Source organism: Muntiacus reevesi, chromosome 10 (genome assembly GCF_963930625.1).
Source record: "Muntiacus reevesi chromosome 10, mMunRee1.1, whole genome shotgun sequence".
NCBI lineage: Eukaryota > Metazoa > Chordata > Mammalia > Artiodactyla > Cervidae > Muntiacus > Muntiacus reevesi.
The window spans coordinates 22,097,825-22,116,575 of record NC_089258.1 but is presented as its reverse complement, the minus strand read 5'-3'; the positions used below and the strand labels follow the sequence as shown (position 1 = coordinate 22,116,575).

Sequence of the window (18,751 nt, the reverse complement as noted above, 5' to 3'; positions counted from 1 at the left end):
ATGAGTCACTAAGCAAAAGGACTCGGCAAAAATTACTTGACAGTAGTATCTGCAAAAAGCAAAAAAAAGTTAGTTCAATTGATATTTACTCTGCATACTGTACTGATGTGCTCAGTCACGGCCGACTCTCTGCGACCCCATGGACTGCAGCCCACCAGGCTCCTCTGTCCATGGAATTTTCCAGGCACGAATACTGGAGTGGGTTGCCATTTCCTTCTCCATTACCCTGCAGATTGCCAGAAAAAACATAGCCTATAACTTCTTTACATTCTGCTGAACCTAGAAACATATCTATTGTAAGCAGGGTTACTATATCAAATTCATGCCACATTGTTTGCTTTCCTCAGCAAAAATATTTACAAATAGGACAATGACATCAAACTTTGTATTAATATCTTTTTAAATTCAAATTTATTATGGCTTTAAGGAAATATTTGATTAGGCATCCAAGCTTTTGCTAAACCATAACATTTTACAAATTATTCCTTTTGAAGTATTATTCAAAGCTGTATACACTTTATAAAAAGATAATGAGATGAACAATTCACGATTTTATGTATTCATGCACAGTGAAGAGGAAATGATACTGAATCACACTCCCAAACCCAAATAGCTGGGTAACTCAGTTAAATATTTTAAAGCTGATTTGTGTGTGTGCGTGTACAATTTTTAGTTACTACCAGAGCATCTAAAACTGATCTGAAAGCTAACTGTTGTCCGAAACTCTTCAAATTCCTCAAATTCCATAATTTCATTTCTTCTCTTTCTCAAATCAAAAGATTTAAACATACATAATTGAAGAACTAGTATGACCATTTTTCTCTTTAACAATAGTATCTACTTCTGGATCAGCTAGTTAGCTGATCAGTCAGATTTACAGCTAACTGACAGGTAGAATCGGGCTTCCTCCCAAAGCAGCTGTGATGAACTCCCTGAACAGTGTTTTAGACAGGTGGGTCCTTGAGGTGTTCACTCCAGAAATCAGAATTCATTTCCAAAGACTGCACAAGGACTGACTTTACAGAGCCCTCTTGAAGCTACAGCCACAGTTGCAGAGTTCATGATGCTCAAACACGCTGCTCTAGTCCAGCAGAGATCTGTGCAGAAGATAATCAGAGAAGAATTTTCCAGGAAATGTTTTAAGACCCAACTCAAACACAATATCTGGATTTAGTCTCTGACGAAAAAGATGTCTCCCAAACCTTTATTTTTCATTCCTGACTCTGTGAAAAGGAAAACCAACTTTAGTGTCTGCCCCACCTAGGTCCTCACTGCTTGGAGTTCAGGGCTTTTTCAGAAGATGTAATGACTTCCATTCTGTTTCTGAGGAACCAGTGGGGTTTCTTTTCTCTGGAAATGGTTCTGGCTACCCCCCAAGAATGTGTAACATTTCATTAATCTTCACAGCAGTCTTCTGGGGTGGGCAGGACAGGTGAACTCTCTTCATTTCACTGACCAGACGATTAGCAGATGACTTGCCAAGTGACTCGCTATAAGCAAGGCTCTGATGCCAGAACCGAGTGATCGAGTCCAGGACTTCAATGTTTTTATGCAAAGGCACCAAAAAGGGGTGTGACTGCTAACTTACTAACAGATCTATTGATTTGAACAGATAGATAAAATCCACACATGAGTTATTCCCCTTGTATTAATCTAGACCAAAATCAAGAGTTGACTTGCAAATAAATCATGGCCACAAATTTGCCCTTCATTTGTTGTAGACTAGCAAACACCTAATTGGCCCTCACTAGGAAACTATTTTTTTTGATGGGCAAGAGAAAGGAACTTAAAAATCCACAGCTGCCATGAGAGTGACCTAAGAGAGAAAGCTGATAGAATCAAATAAGCCCTGGGGGAGGAGAGATTAAAAAAAAAGTTCTCCAGGGGAGGGAAAAAAAAAATTCCCCAGGAAGTTACAAGGAAATGTGTATTAATAACTTATTATCTTGAAGATTTTAAACCTAAGAAATGAAGCAAGCATATCATTGATGTTTTCCTACATGGCATATACATGTAAGTGACTATACTAATTAAACTAAGATTGTGTGATTAAGGAGATTTAGGATTATAATATACTGAATTCCTCTTTATAATTATTGCTTTAAATCTAGCAAAAGAGATTCATCATCCTCTACCTTCACCTGGGGTTTAAAAGTAACTTTGAGAGGCTCGGGGGTCGAGATCTCCCCGCCTTCTTGCGGAGGATGCGTGGCACTGGCCTCCTCAGGGTCTGTTTCACTGAGCGCCTCCGGGTAGAGCTCACCGATGCGGCCCGGAGCCTCGCCCCTGGCAATGATGTCCACCCCCATCTCCCTGACCTCTTCTGGACCCTCAGCCCCTGCGCGGTCTTTGGTTTTCCGAAGGCCACGCATCTTAAAAGCTTCCCTTGAGGGAGCAGCGTTGGAAATAGATTTCTTAAACCTCTCCCCCGACTGCCTCAGTCTCTCCCCCGACTGCCTCAGCCGCTCTCTCCTCTCTGGGGTCACTATTCTAGTCCTAATTCTGTTTACTTTCTTGTCAAAATTCTGCCGTGTCTTCTGCATGTTTTCTTTGGAAAAGGCCTTTTTGATGTTATCAATGCGCTCCTTGCCTGACTTTCTAAGCCTGGCAGACCTGCTCTCTTCAACGAAATATTCTTCATCCGAAGACAGATCAACTGGGGTATCAAAGACTTCGTCCTCCTCCCCTGGACTCTCAATCAAGCTTCTGTCTTTCACGACAGACAGGGACGTTGGACACTGAACCTCCTCCTGAAGGAGAGAGAAAGCAAGCTTGTTAGCCATGGGTTCTTGGACCTTCCGGTCACACCTTTTCAATCTCCCACGGGTTGTTTATCCTCCACCCGCTCCTTAAATGCTGGTGTTTCTCAAGGTTTCTTTTTCTTCATCTCCCAAGCTCACCCTGAGCAACGTTATGCACTGTTCTACCTTCAAATCCAATGGCAAGCAGACTCACAAATCTTCCCTTCACCTCTCCCCTTCCCCTAAGATGAAGACTCATTTCCAACTGGCAGGCAGACTTCCTCACCTAGATGTAACACAGGCACCTCTAACTTAACTTATCCAAAAATCAAGGCCTAACCATCACCCTTTCCTGGATCTCTCAGCACTAATAACTCCAAGTATCATCCAGAGAGAAATCTCAGAATCACTGTCCCAAATATTCCCTGCTCTCATCCAACATCCAACTGGTCACCAAGCACTGTCGGTAACACTGCTTAACAACTAACAATTCCTCTGTTCCCTCCTCCTTCCTCCTTGCCTCTACCAGTGTCTTAATTCAAACTCTGTAATCTCAGGCCTGAATTTATGAAATAGCTTCACCACCATATCACCTAAGTATTTCCTGTGAAATGTTCCTAAAACATTATCTGATCACATCCTTCCTCTACTTTAAAATATTTGGGAGCTCATCAATACTCAAAGGACAAAGAGGTCAAATTCTTTAGTATAATTAGATGGCTCTTAGGTTTGAACTACACCTGCTTTCCCAGTCCTCCAGTCCAGCCACACAAACACTCTGAGCCCCTTCAACACATGCTCTTCTCATCCCTCCACACCTTCGTATACGTGGTTTTTGCTACCTTAATTAAATACCTTTAAATGCTCTTTTCAACTTTGTAAACAAAATCTTTCTTTGAGTCAAACATGTCCAACCTCCCCAAGAGACCAATTCTGTCTCCAATTTATACCCAAGCGACACAAAAGTACTTCTTCTTGTTGTTCACTCAATAAGTCGTGTCCGACTCTTTGTGACCCCATGGAATGCAGCACGCCAGGCTTCCCTGTACTTCACTATCTCTCAGTTTGCTCAGGTTCATGTGCATTAAGTCGGTGATGCCATCCAACCATCTTCTACTAAACAATATTTTTCACAATCTGAACTGAACTGGAGCTCTACTCATCTATGTATGTCTCCCTAGGGCCTTCACTAAATAATAGGTTCCATGAAAGCCGAGGTGTATCTTATTTATGATTTATGCCCAGCATCTATCAGAGTGCCTTGCACATAGTAGGTATGCTCAACAAATGACTGTTGGAACAAAGAAACACATGCCTTCATTCAACAAATTGTTACTAAGCACCCACAATGTACCAGTCAATATTCTAGGCACAGAGAACCTCCTGTGAGTAAAACAGTAAAAGAAACTATATTCTCAGAAAGAGAAATAAACAAGTTATCTATATATATGTTCGATGGTATAAATGTTAAGATGAAAAATAAAATGGGGAGTGGGGATACACTGGGGAAGATGCTCAGAAAGGTCTAAGTAGGTGACATCCAAGCCTAGACCTAAAGGTAAAGCATATCCCAGGGAGGAAAAGAGAAAGCAAAAGAGGCATCGTGACTGAAGCAGAATGGTCAAGGGTCAACAGAAGGAGAGAAGGTAATAGAGGGAGCGAGAGGGCCAGCGCACCGAAGGCTCTGTAGACAATAATGCTTGTGGCTCTTATTCCGAGTGTGATAGGAAGCCTTCTGAAATGTTTTGGGGAAAACAGTGACATGATTCGACTCACGCTGTTAAAGGGTCACCCTGCTGAAATGAGGCAGTCGATGGTAATGAGAAGCAGGGAGAGCAGGCAGAAACCACTTAGATCAATCAGGTGAGAGACGGTCAGGGTGTTGGCAGAGGTGGTGGTGAGATCTGATTCCAGATCCACTGTGAAGGTAGGAGTCAATGGGATCCACTGCTAGACCCAGATGTGGAGACGTCAAGGGTGATGATTCTCAAGCCCAGGGCCTGAGCAAATGAAGGACAGATTTGCATTTCACTAAGATTGGGAAGACAGTGGGAGGCAGAGACTGGAGGGAAAGGATACTGACTAAGATGCTGAACATGCCGACTTTGATGCCCACTGTACATCCATGCAGAGACGACGAGTAGGCAGTTGAATATATAAGTTTGGAATTCAGGAGAGGTCTGGACTAGAGATTTATATCTCTAGGAGTCATTAACATAAAGATGAAACTAAAAATCATGACCATTTGAAAGAGACCACCAAGAGATTGAGTGAGTGAGTCTACACTCCATTACTCAAAACTCCTTGGAACCAACATACCTTTTAAAAATCAGAATATTTCAGATTTGGGAAAATAATATATAATGTTCCCAGTGAGATCTTGGGAAGAAAAAAAATACGAACATTCACTCCAGGGTGGCAAAAAGAGTACAAATAGCCCCATGCTACCTGAGGTTGGGTTTTGCCTTCAAATTAGTTCAGGTCAAGTTAGGTCTTGCTGCCAAATAAGTTACAAAACATTTATTTTCAGAAATTCTTGAATTTCGGTGTTATAGACAGATAAATGGATTTTGGACCTAAAGATAAAAAGGAAGAGATGAGAAAGAATCAAAATGGAAAAATATCAGCCAGTGAGGCAGGAGGAAACCCAAGAGAGAGGGACACCCCAAGAAACCCAGGGGAAAGAAGTTTTAAGAAGAAAGGGAGGACCACAAATGTGCAAAAGAGAAGAAGAGAGGGAGGGAACAACTATGTCAATGTGTCAAAGGGTAAGGATGAGAACTGGACTGAACTGGCAGACACCAGTAACCTTGAGAAGGAGCCCAAAAACACAGCTGCTAAAGGACCTCAATTCACTATTTACAGGCTGCTTTTAAAACTAAACCAGAAAAGCTTTAAAGATCATGAGATTTCTAACTGAACCCATGAATTTTTTTAAAAGAAACTATGCTCCCAGGCTTCCCTGCGGGGCCAGTGGGTAAGAATCCGCCTTGCAATGCAGGGGACACATTGGTTCAACCTCTGGTCCACAACTAAGTCCATGCATCACAACTACTCAGCCTAAGCTCTAAAGCCCACAAGTTGCAAATGCCGAGCGGAGCCCATGTGTGACAACTACTGATGCCCACACACACTAGAGCCTGTGCTCCACAACAAAAAAAGCCACTTTGTAGAGTAGTACAGCTACACATTAGCCCCCCGCTGGCCACAACTAAAGAAAGCCCTGTGTAGCAAGGAAGGCCTACCACAGAGGAAAAAAAATGAATAAATAAATCTAAAACAAAACAAACAAAAAAATGTAACCTTACTTTGAGATCCAGATTAAATCTGTTCAACCAAAAAAATTTACTATGTAAGAAATATATTCATATACATTCCAAAATCTATCAGCCTGATAGTCAAGAAGGTTTCCCCGGAACTTTATTTCTTTGGATACTTACTTAAAATTTAATTATTTGGCTATAGGATTGGACAGTCTAGGAGCTTAAAAAAAAAAGTCAGGGTGGGTATCTGATAGCTCTCTGATGAATCAGTTAGAAGCTGAAACTTTATTCCTCTCCTTTCCTGACCACCTGCTACGGGGAGCAGCTTTAGCAGCGCTGCGTGTGTGGGTGAGACTAAGGAGGTATTAGGAACGGAGCTGAAGAATCATTACTGCTTGGTGAGAAAAACCTAAACAATTCTACTGTAAAGAAATCAGACCTGGCTCAACTCAGGAATCACAAACCCTTCTTCAACTGCACACCAAACTCTACAACATCAGGCTTAAAAGCAAAACAGAGGTGAAGTCAGAGAAAGCACCTGTCCAGTGAATCTATTTGTTGTAACACCCATGCAACGGAGATACCATGAGTTAGTGGTGAATACACTATAATAATAATTGAAAACAATTAGGGTTGAATTATAGTTGATTTCCAAGTATAATTATTATGCATCTTTTCATGTAAAATTCTAGGTAAGAAGATGATTTTTGTAACAAAACAAGTACTATGAATCGGAGTATAGTAGCCGTGATTATGAAAGTAATATAGCTAGGAGAATTCTGAATATTTACAAGTCCGGAACTTATCATTAGGGAAAGGCCTAATACCTCATTTGGGAAGCAAAGGCATGTGGTTAGTAAGCAAAATTGTTAGAAGGTATGATAATCCTCCTTCCTGGCTTTCATGGTGACAAGGTCACCAAGGTGAAAGCATGTTCAAAAAGAAATCATAATTGTATAATACAGAACAGATACTTTTTTTCAAAGCCAATGTCCAGGATTAGGTAAAAGCTCCACTGTACACAACTGTGGGAGATAAAGTACCAATAAATTCTGCCACCGAAAGATAAATCCAGCGAAATCTTTTTGAGGAAAAACCCAAGTGGAAAGGTAAGCATGTTACAGCTAAATTACTCAGCTTCAAGTTAATTTTAGTAGAAGGCACAGTCTCAATAAAGACATGTGTGTGTGTGTGTATATATACACATATATTAACTATGAGAATAAATTTTAAGAATTTTGGGAATTCTCTGGTGGTCTAGTGGTTAAGATTTGGCTCTTTCACTGCCGTGGCACAGATTCAGTGCCTGGTCGGAGAACGGAGATCCCACAAGTGGAGCAGTCAAAAAAAATTATAAGAATTTTAACTGCTACAAAGAACCATATGAATGCTGTATGCTGTGTTCCAACATCTAAGAATCCCCAAATCCATTGGTAGTTGCCTCTATCTTTTCTTCACAAGCACTTCCAATTACATGAGATAGCCATTGCTTATTGATAAAGGGCTGCTTACTCTGCACAACTTTATTTCACAGACTCTTTGTAGCATTATGCCTCTCAGTTGCTTTTTCATACCATCTTTTATTCATTCTGGTAACTGCTAGGGCTCAAAGGAAAGAAAAAAATAGCAAGTTTCAGGGAATAAACAGGTAAATATAGAAACAAAAGAATTGTATGTCAGCAGACACACAAGAGACAATCAGGACTTTTCAGAAACTTGTTTCATTAAGCCACTGTAAACCTTGATTTTTACCTGGTCTATTCTTCACACAAAGGTTCTCAGGAGAGATGCTGGATACCAATAATGTTTCCTGGCATGCCCCATCCAAGTGGAGCATGAGATATACCCATGACTATTAATGCCCTTGGAATAGTGAATTCAAGAATGAAGACTATAGTCTCATACTAAATCTAGACCCATTACATACACTGCTAAAGGCTTCTGACAGTAAGATGACAGGTGCGTGTGTGTGTGTTCCCAAAGCCTGGAGAAGAACTTTCATGGACTTGGGGGGTGGGGGCGGCGAGAAGAAATGGCAAAGCCCTTCAGATGGCATAGTCCAACCTGCCTACCTCTGAAATCAGCAACCTTCTCTTCTCATTCTTTCTCCTAAATAACCAACAGGCTCTTCACAACAAATCCAAAATACCACTTACCATGCCAGTGTAACCTTATCAGTGAACAGTGGGCTACAGAGAACTGACTAAAGTGTAAAGAATCTCCAGGGGCATTAACGGCCCACATCCCTGGTATCTTACAAATACCCGCCCACATAATCCAACTGTGTTCCTATTTCAATTTGTTTTTCTTCTTCTAGGCTTTTCCCCTATGCACATGGGCATCCATCCATTTAAAAAATACAGCACGGTAACACTACATGCACCAGTGAACATCCCTACACACATTCCTGATTTTACGCATCCAGAAAGTTCTTTGACGTGAAATTTTGAGGTCAAAAGGTTTGTGAATTTTTTAAGGTTCCTAACACACACTACCAAAACCACCCTCCAGAAATGTACCAATTAATATTCTACTAGCAGAAAATGAAAGTGCTTGTTATTTCCTATTCTTAAACTCAGAATATGTCTCAGTAACTATAAACATTTAAATAAGTGAAAGTGGAATTTTGCTCATTTATTTGGTCTTCTGTGAACTGACTGATGATGACTTTCCAATTTTTCTACCATGAGAGTTCAAGCATTTCCCTTTTGATTTGTAAGAGTTTCAAAACATATAGTAGGTTTTAGGCATTTGCCATGGGTGCATTCCTATCTCAAAAAACATGAGGGTTAAGTGCAGGGTAAGACAGGAACTTACAAGCTCAACACACAATGTCACATAGAAACTACCATATAAAATCAGCTAAGAGACATTAGAATCAAATACAAGGAATTACTTATGTGACACCTATGCTTGTACAACTGTAAGAAAAAAAAGAACTGTCTGTTCGTTAAGAAATACTGTTTTGCTTATAACTGTGACTTACACACTATTATATACAAATAATTCAATAGAAAAATTAATTTCTGCAAAGTTTACATTTTACTGTTTAGGGCTTTCCAGGCTCTCCAGAGCAAGGGGAAGAACCATACTGAGGGGCTACAGGTCCTCAGTTTCTTTTTTTTCCCATACAACTAAGAGGTGTTTTAAACTGGAGGCTTCTTAGCTATCTTCTAGTTCTAACTCTCTCAAAGGCTATGAGAGGGCACCATGCTAATATGGCTAATATCCCCAAAGCGGATTACCAATATTAAGTTTCAAAGGCAAGAAATAGACTCAGCTATGATCCACAGTTCATATTACATGGAATGGCTGAGAAGCTCAAAACACTGACAAGATAGTACACCAGTTAACAGAGAAATGGCTTTATCCTGAGATCCCTGCTGACACAGAACTCAACCACACACAGGTATACAACCGTAACCATGTGACACTGGAAACTCGGATAGGACACGCTGGCCATTAAAGGATGCAAAAGATTGCAGTCATCAAGGTAAACACACAGCTTACCTGGAATATGACCACACGGAATTTGTTCTTCTTCATTATTTCTTCTTGCTTAGCTTCAACTTTTTTAACGTGAGTTTGCTGCTTCTCCACCCGGGCCTTCACGTCTTTAATGTGAGCACTGACCTTTCGGGTTTTCTCAAACAACTTGTTAATGACATAGCCCGTGTTGCTGTGAGACTGTGAAAACTTGAGCAGGTCAATCTGGACGGACTTGACGGCATTCTCCATCACCCTGTGTCTCTCCTCTATCCGCTTCTGGCTGGCCTGCACACTGTCCACAATGGCTGCCACTTTGTCCAGCACGGTCACAATGGTGAGAGCGGCATCTTGGTCTTCATCTTCCGTCACATTCGACAGGCGATTCTGGTGGATTTTATCAGCATTTGAAGCCGACCCATTATGCTCCATTTTAATTATTTCTCAGTGAAAGATGTCTTACCACAATCAATTCTGGCACCGAGAGCAAAAAGTTAGCTTGATAACGGGCAACAGGGTTGCTTAAAGGGTTGGAAGCCCCACCCCTGGAGGCTGGTCAAGTATTTGTAACTACAAATACCCATACATGACTGTTCTGCAATATGAACCCTCCCAAAGCACTGGGTGCTGTTCCAAACATGCTTACTGACTGACTAAAGGGCTCAAATAAGACTGTGTGGGTAGAAGAGGGAAGCTTCTTAAAAAGAAAAGTTCCCTAAAGCCACCATGTTACTGATATTAAGCCTAGAAGCCAAATAACTAAATAAAGCAAACTTTAAGTGATGAGTGAAGTCTTTTGCCTTTAGACAATTTCAAGCATTATTTATAAAAAGCAAATGGGAATTCTGAACAAAAATCTGTTTTTTCCATTAATCTCACATATTAAATGTATTGATATATCAACATCAAAGAATGCAGTAAATAAACACACCAAAACAGAGGCCATATAGTGAAAACATTATATTATAACATGCTTTTCCAAACCAAATATTAAAATTAATATTTTGAACATATTCTTAAATTCTACATGCATACTTCTGAATACCTAAATTACATGTTAAACAGCTGAACACATTCTATTCACACTTCAGATCTTTAAACATCAACAATCTATTAGTATAGCTATTACTACAGAACAAATTTGGATAGAGGTCTGAGATGATTTTTAAGCTCACACAAAGAGCACCAATTGTTAACAATCATTTTTGCATTTTATTCACAAACACTGATACCATTGGTTTATTTATGTTAAAACAAATACTCTCTTTAAAAATGAATGTGTATTAAAGTAGTTTAAATGATAGAGTAGGCTTTATTACAATTTGTTTGTTGAACAGACTATTTTCACAACATCTAAGTCTACTTTTCAGTGATCCATTTCATCATTGCTACCATATACTTTTAAAAATTAATTCAGAATTATTTTTTCAAAGAGAGAAATGATCAAATTCCAGTCCATACATCTTATAAATATTTTACATCTAACACACACAACTTTATAGTTCATGCGATAGGCAGTGTCTAAAAAATCAGTTAATAAATCTCAAAAACATTGAAATGTCTAAACACAGTGTCTTCTAGATTTTTTTTTGTAAGAAAAGTAATCTGTAAACATCTTTACCTTTAGTTCATGCTTGGTCATTTGCTGTGGTCATTGTGGAAGAAGTGGGTATGACTTTGTAACCATTTGTGAAGTGGTCCATCTTTGCAAAAATATTACATTCCATGGGTAAAGAACAAGTCTTAGAATTACCATGTGGTACAAATTTGTGAAATCAATTTCTGTATTTAAAAACATAAAACAAAGACTACTAAACAGTCCAAAACTGTTGTAGCTGAATATTCTAAATACGAGCCAACAGTACTACACTAAAAATGTCCAAAAATAAGGCCTCTGAAATAAATATTTCCATTCTTTAAAAAAAGACATAATAAATGTACATCACATGGTCAGTGTACATATAAAAGTCACCAGTTCAAACCATTCTGGATGACGTATCTGAAGTAAAATGACCTAGGTTTTGCTTCTGTCGTCGTCCTCTATTATTTTTAGGGCATTTTCTGATAAGAAAAAAGGAAAATGTCATTTTGTTTAGGATACTTCAAATGTTTCCAAGTTAATACACATTCCACACATAAAGCCATATTGTATATGATCACATGAAAGGGAAACAGACGCTATTTGATGGAACCACAGTGACTGGTAACATGTAAACGTCTGATAGTAGAAAGGATCCTTGCTTATGTACTTTCTCTGAGCATGACAACACCCTCAAATGACAAGGACAGCTTAAGTGAAGGAGAAATCAGGAAGAAATGTGCTTATTAACCTCAAATCAGAAAATGCAGGAAACGCCTAGTTATTTTAGACGGTAACTCAGAAGAAGTCGTTCAACACCCTGCAGGGACAAACCACAAAAGCCAGGACAGAACCGGAGGTAAGAGCTACTTCTCAGCCTGCTCGTAGGGTTCTGGGCGTGTTTCCCTGCGGTGCTTTGAAGCCTGTCATGCCATGTGCCTGCCCACTGGAATATGAACGTGATCAGCTCTCACTGTGGACAAAGTGCTACATACTACACAACGCGGAATAAAGGAGACTGGATGAGCTCCAGTAATTCTGAGTTTAGGCTCTGTAGAAACTAGCTGTGCAACCCCCCTTTTTCTATAAGCAAAATATTAAAAGTTGGACTAACCTCTAAAATCTCCTCCAGCAAGAACTTTATAATCTAATGGTAAGAAAGTCTTGAGACAACGAGAACTTCTACCCTAAAGTTCCAGGTTTTTACTCATTTTCCAAGAGCACGGCTCTGTCTTGATATAAAAGCCTTGATGGTAACACTTCCAGTTTACATACTGTTTTTCACAAAGTTTACCTTACTTATCCTCATAAAAACACTTGGAGGTAGACAGGGCTGGAATCAATTCCATTTCTCACATGGGAACACTGACTGGGAGGGATGACAATCTTCAATTGTCACAAACTCACCGTGAAACTAGACAAGTTCCTGAGACCAGGGTTTTTTTTCATCTACACAATAAGGGGGTTTGGCCAAGGTGATATTCAACATGAAAGAAGATGCCAAGCATAAGAGAAGAACATTTCACTCCTGCAGTCTTCATAAATGTGCCAGTGGGAACATCCCTTTAAAGGAAGATTCCTCACATGTAACAGTCACCACAGGATAAGTGAACAGCTGTCACAACGGACTGTGTGGGAGAGGCACTCCTTAAAAATGCAGTGCAGGTCAGCCCACGTGCATAATTACAATATCCTCAAGCCAAGGGAGCAAGACATTCTAGGGGTGAAAATGCCATAATAAAAAGGCCTCAGGAAGAGATCTATGATAAATTCAATGAGATGACCCTTCAGACATAGAGACAGAGGGTAGTGAGGACACTGTAACAGTTAAAAATAAATATAAGGCAACGCCTATGTGTCTGTGAAGGCAGTAAGTGGACTTGGGATATAAACTGCTGCTGCTGCTGCTGCTGCGGCTGCTAAGTCGCTTCAGTCGTGTCCAACTCTGTGTAACCCCATAGACGGCAGCCCACCAGGCTCCCCCGTCCCTGGGATTCTCCAGGCAAGAATACTGGAGTGGGTTGCCATTTCCTTCTCCAATGCATGAAAATGAAAGATGAAAGTGAAATCGCTCAGTCGTGTCCAATTCTTAGCGACCCCATGGACTGCAGCCTATCAGGCTCCTCCATCCATGGGATTTTCCAGGCAAGAGTACTAGAGTGATGGGATATAAACGAGAGATTACTAACTTGAATTCTCTGGTAGCTTAGTTGGTAAATAATCTGCCTGCAAGGCAGGAGGCCAGGTCTAACCCCTGGGTCAGGAAGATCCCCTGGAGAAGGAAATGCCGCACTCCAGCATTCTTGCCTGGAGCATCCCACGGACAGAGGAGCCGGTGGGCTATACAGTCCAAGGGGTCACAGCAAACAGACACGACTTAGCGACTAAACCACAGCCACCACTAATTTGAAAACTACCTGCAAGGTAATTTTAATTTAGTAGCTGAGGATTATGGCACAGTGAGAATTGAGGCAAAGAGCTGGACAAAAGGCTGGATAGGATGTATAAAAGGGCTTAACTATGCTCTTGGGTCAAGTTTTCCCAACCTAGGGCACCAATTTCCTCACTTCTCTAGAATGAAGGGGTTGAATACAAAGTAACGTCTTGCTGACTCTAACGTCCTTCAGTCTTTAAGGAACTAAAAATCACTGGGCCTCAAAATCTTCCCTTGCCTTTATCTTACTACCTTATTTCTTTCATTCACCTTCCAAATCATCTTTTATTCCACTCCTGCTTTACTCTAATAACATCCTAAATGGTCTTCCAAAACCTCACATTTTCTCTCCAATAAATTTTTCAGATGACACACAGAACTAATGCTCTGGGAAAATGATGCACACCAAGTCCCGCCCCTGTTGCAAAACCCTGAACTGCTACAAAATCAAGTATGAATGGCACTCCCACAGGAGGATCATACTTAGCAAATGTATTTCCCAAGATGACTTAACATGGACCCCCCTCCTCTTGGTGGCTCAGTGGCAAGAGGAATGGTCTGGCAATCAGGCAGCACCGAATCCAAATCCAGACCCTTTCACTTACTAGCTGGAGGACCACAGGCAAACTGCTTCACCTCCGAGCCCATGTTAAACAGCCGCAGGCAGCCCTGCTGTTACATGGTGGGTCTATTTTTTCTATATTCTCTTTCTGCTGTCATTATTTTTTATAACATTATGTCCCTACTTTAATCTACTGCCCAATTTCATATTCGGTAGTCTTGCCTAAGGGCAGATCATCTGTTCTATAGAATAAAGTCCACTGGCTTTTAGCACTTGTAATTTATGAAAAATATGTTATTCAGAAAAGAGTTTTTCATCATTTCTAGATTCATCATTTTAGCTCCAGATGGCTAAGAGCACAGAAGGTCTGGCTTCTCCCCAGACTTCAGATAGAAGAGCCATAAATCCATTATGGCCTGCCAATATCTGCACTTGATATAGTGTAACCCTCAGCCAAGAATAACACAGAAATGTATAGAGATGTTGTTTATGGGAGTCTGAACCAAACTGAAAGGAGGTAGGAAGAGGTAAGTGAGGAGAAAAGACCTGAGACTCAGAAGCATAAAGATGAACAAGATGAAAACTTAATCTTCTTTGAGTTCTCCAAGGTCCAGTTCAGTTCTGACTTACATATTTCCACTCAGCCTGGAAAACACCTCTTTTTAGGCCAACTGCACTCCAAGTATGCCCTTTACTTTGGGGTTCAGTTATGATAAACTCCCAATGGTTTTAGTTAGAGTATTTTAAAGTTTACTACTTATGACTGTTTTCCAGAAAATGAAGTAATGCTAAGACAACATACTAAAAAAAGCAGTTTTCTTTAACCTCTGGTTTCTTCCCTTCTTGTATTTACTATGGATAAAGTATATTCTTAGGGCACAAGACCCAATCAGTTCTGCAGGACTTAGAAAGTTCCTGCCTGGCTCTTCAATGCATGTGCAGACCATCCTGCTACCATCATTGTCCCTGAAGGCAATGCTTAAAGCGGACACACAGTTCTAAGATCTCAAATTCCTTTATGCCACTAAATACCCTCAGGCTTCCTCTGCCTGAGCCTAGATCTGCCTGTAACCCTGGGAATGAGTTCTTGACCAAATTTTAAAGCGGCACGACGGGGAGAGGTCAGACCTACATGGATACCTTAGAGAACTAATTCTAGGATTTCTTCCTAATAGACTGGTAGATGTCAAGTCCCCATTATTTTGAGTGCTTCAGGACTCTTTAGTAGCCACCCACCTCTAATTGAAAGCTGGTATTTTGCAGGCCATTACCTACCTGGTTATGCACATGACAATTGCGACTATAATGGCAATCTGTACAGCTCCAATAATTGCTGCAATAAGAACATGAGTGAGCTTTTGCCTACTTGGCACTACATAGAGAATACTAAAGTCTGTCTTTTCACAGTGCTGTCCAGTGTAACCAGATTCACATCTGAAAAGGGGGAAAAAGAAAAAAAGGACTCCTATGAGATTTATAAATTTTAGTAATTCCAGGTTTTAAAATGAAAACACATAAAAGAAACAGCAAATCAGGCACTCTCCCACCATCTGAAGAAACACTGTCATCATTGTATTTCCTTATACTCTTTTGGATACAACTATTTTACAAAGTGCTTCTTATTATATCACTTTAATTTAAAAGCTGCTAAGTAGTCTTTGTTACTGCCATTTAAAAATGGATTCACAATATCCCAATCAGTGACTAAAGTAAAGCAAACTTACCTATTCCTTGCTCTTAGACATATCAGTTATTTTCCATTTTTCAGAATTATGAGTTAGGTGTGGTGGATATTATGATGACTGTGCATTCTACATTTAGTGTTACCCCTTAGGCTAGATACTTGAAGTGGATTATTGAATAAATAGTTTTATAGGCATTTACAGTTCTCTGAACATAACACCAAATTATATTCAGGACACTTCTCAGTGTACATAATATAATCATTTAAAGCACAAGGGGAGAGATGAAAATAAGTTATTCATGACAGAAACAGGGCTAAGCAGTCAAGTAAGTACAAATCTTAAAAATTATCTGAATTCCAATTAAGAGTAAATAAAAAGGCAACAACATCAGCTGATGATAATTTGACAGGGAGAAACATTTAAGATACTTAACAGAAAACTCACATTTTTTAGTTGACACAAGGACAGAAGTGAAATGTGTAAATTCGCCAGCCTTTGGTTACAAATGATTAATAAAACATTAGAAGTCTAAGGATAGAGTACTTATTAATGTCCCACATTTCATTACAGAGAAATAATTTTTAATAAAAAGACACATAGCAAGGGGCTTCCTGGTGGCTCAGACAGTGAAAAAAAAAAAGAATCCGCCTGCTATGCAGGAAACCCGGGTTTAATCCCTGGGTTGGGAAGATCCCCTGGAGAAGGAACGGCAACCCACTCCAGTGTTCTTGCCTGGAGAATCCCATGGACAGAAGAACCTGGTGGGATAGAGTCCAAAGGACTGCAAACACTTGGATCTGACTAAGCAACTAACACACACATACGCATAGCAAGAAAGAAATCTGAAAGCACAGAAACAGAGGGATGTGAGTCCACAAATCCTACCCTTGGGGGTCCCAGACACCTGCCAGAGGTTTTCATACTGGTTCTAAGCTTCCTAGCAGACAAAAAATAGCAGTTTGATAGATACATAGATCATAAACATAACTGAGAGCCAAGAAATACACCTTCACATCTATGGTCAACTGATATTTGGAAAGGGAGCTAAGATAACTTGATGAGAGAAGAACAACAGTCTTTTCAACAAATGGTGCTGGGACAACTGGATATTCACACACAAAAGGATAAGAGTTGGACCTCTTCCTCATAGTATACACAAAAATTAACTCAAATGGATCACAGATCTAAATGCAAGAACTAAAACTATAAAAAACTCTTGGGCGGGGAGAAAAGTAAATATTCATGACCTTAGATGAGGTGTGATTTCTTCATACACCATCAAAAGCACAAACAATAACAAAGTTAAACTGGGCTAAATCAAAATTAAATCTTTTGTACATAAGGACACTATCAAGAAAGAAAGTGAAAAGACAACCCACAGGAGAAAATTTCTGCAAAGTATGTATCTGATAAGAGATTTGTATCTAAAATATATAAAAAACTATTACAACTCATTAACAAAAAGAGGGGAAAAGTACAAAACAGACAAAAGATCTGAACAGACACTTCTCCAAAAAAGATATATAAATGACAAATAAGCACTAATATCATTAGTCATCATGGAAATGCAAATCAAAACCACAATATGATGAAATATCTAGCATACCCACTAGCAATCAGAAAGTCAGAAAATGACAAATGTTGGCAAGGATTCTGTAGGGAACATAAAAATGATGCAGCCACTTTTAAAAACATTCTGGCAGTTCCTCAAAAAGTTAAATACAGAGTTAGCATTTGGCTGAGCAACTCCTAGGCATTTAACCAGTGGAAATGAAAACACATGTCCACACAAAAACTTGCAAACAATTATTCAAGGGAGCATGATCCATAATAGCCAAAAGTGGAAACAATCTAATTATTTTTCAACTGGTAAGTGGATTAAAAAATATGGTATCACCCATCTAATGAAATACTGTTCAGCCACAAAAAGGAACAAAATATTGATACACGCCACAACATGAATAAATCATGTAACAGTATGCTAAGTCAAAGACAGACACAGAAGACCACATACTGTATGAATATAATCTACTGAAATGAAATGTCCAGAATAGATAAATCTATAGAGACAAGGAGTATTAGTGGCTGTCTAAGGCTCAGGAAGATGGGGAGATTTGGGAGTAAAGGGTATAGTTTCCTCAGGGTGACGAAATGTAAAACTGACTGTAGTGACTGCACAACTCCATGAAAATACTAAAAACCATTGAATAAAGGAAAGAAGTGGGACAGGAGATGAGAGGTGAGGGGAAAAGGAAAAGAGATAAAATCACTGATATAAAATACAATCTCCACGAAACGAAATCAAGCCAGTTGCTCAAAAGAATAACAGTAACTGGACAAACACATGTACCAGGATGAGACCAGAGTATTTCTTCACACCATACACAAAAATAAACTTAAAATGGACCAAAACTAAATGTAAGACTTGAAAACCATGAAACACCTAGAAGTGAACACAGGTAGAACATGCTTTGACATAAATAATACCAATATTTTTTTTATCTGTCTCCCAAGGCAAAAAATAAAAGCAGAACTAAACAAATGGGATCTAATTAAACTTAAAATCTTTTGCACAGCAAAGGAAACCATAGACCAAACAAAAAGACAACCTACTGAAGGAAGAAAATATTTGCAAATGATATTACCAATAAGCAGTTAATATCCAAAATATATAAACAGCTCATATAACTCAATATCAAAAAAACCACCCAAACAAAAAATAGGCGGAAGACCTGAATAGACATTTCTTTTTCAAAGAATATACACAGAGATGGTTAATGAAAAGATGCTCAACATTTTACTAAGATATCACCTCATAGCTGTCAGAATGGTTATCATCAAAAAGTTCACAAATCACAAATGCTGGCAAGAATGTGGACAAAAGGGAACCCTTGTATACTACTACTGTTGGAATGTAAACTGGTGCAGTCGCTATGGAAACCAGTAAGATTCCTCAAAAAACTGAAAACAGATCTACCAAATGACCCAGAAATTCCACTCC

The 18,751-nt window shown here is 39.5% G+C and overlaps 2 protein-coding genes across 3 annotated transcripts in view; both read right to left on the bottom strand.

Annotated features, from left to right (window-relative positions):
• Positions 1 to 394: 394 nt before the first annotated feature.
• CAVIN4 (caveolae associated protein 4) lies at positions 395 to 11,241 on the bottom strand. 2 transcript variants are annotated; one of them, XM_065901488.1, is made up of 3 exons: positions 11,112 to 11,241; positions 9,515 to 9,877; positions 395 to 2,750 (listed from the first exon to the last, which is right to left on the bottom strand). In XM_065901488.1, the coding sequence occupies exons 1-3, from the start codon at positions 11,130 to 11,132 to the stop codon at positions 2,094 to 2,096; spliced, it is 1,041 nt and encodes a 346-aa protein (XP_065757560.1). In that variant the 5' UTR covers positions 11,133 to 11,241; the 3' UTR covers positions 395 to 2,093. The 2 variants fall into 2 exon arrangements, with proteins under 2 accessions (XP_065757560.1, XP_065757559.1); XM_065901487.1 differs by lacking the exon at positions 11,112 to 11,241 and having other exon boundaries at positions 9,515 to 10,060.
• Positions 11,242 to 11,413: 172 nt separating this feature from the next.
• LOC136143847 (myb/SANT-like DNA-binding domain-containing protein 3) overlaps positions 11,414 to 18,751 on the bottom strand; it is a 139,119-nt gene continuing 131,781 nt past the window's right edge. The window contains exons 9-10 of the mRNA XM_065901493.1: positions 15,341 to 15,499; positions 11,414 to 11,551 (exon numbers count right to left, since the gene is read on the bottom strand). Of these exons, the coding sequence (XP_065757565.1) occupies positions 11,467 to 11,551; positions 15,341 to 15,499 (244 nt within the window). The 3' untranslated portion in view covers positions 11,414 to 11,466. The remainder of the gene's footprint in view (positions 11,552 to 15,340; positions 15,500 to 18,751) is intronic.

Excerpts from the sequence above, each read along its gene's own strand:
- CAVIN4 (XM_065901487.1), bottom strand. The coding sequence starts at position 9,922 with ATGGAGCATAATGGGTCGGCTTCAAATGCTGATAAAATCCACCAGAAT. Across the intron at positions 2,751-9,514 it reads TCCGTGTGGTCATATTCCAG|GAGGAGGTTCAGTGTCCAAC; the intron begins GTAAGCTGTGTG and ends TCTCTCCTTCAG.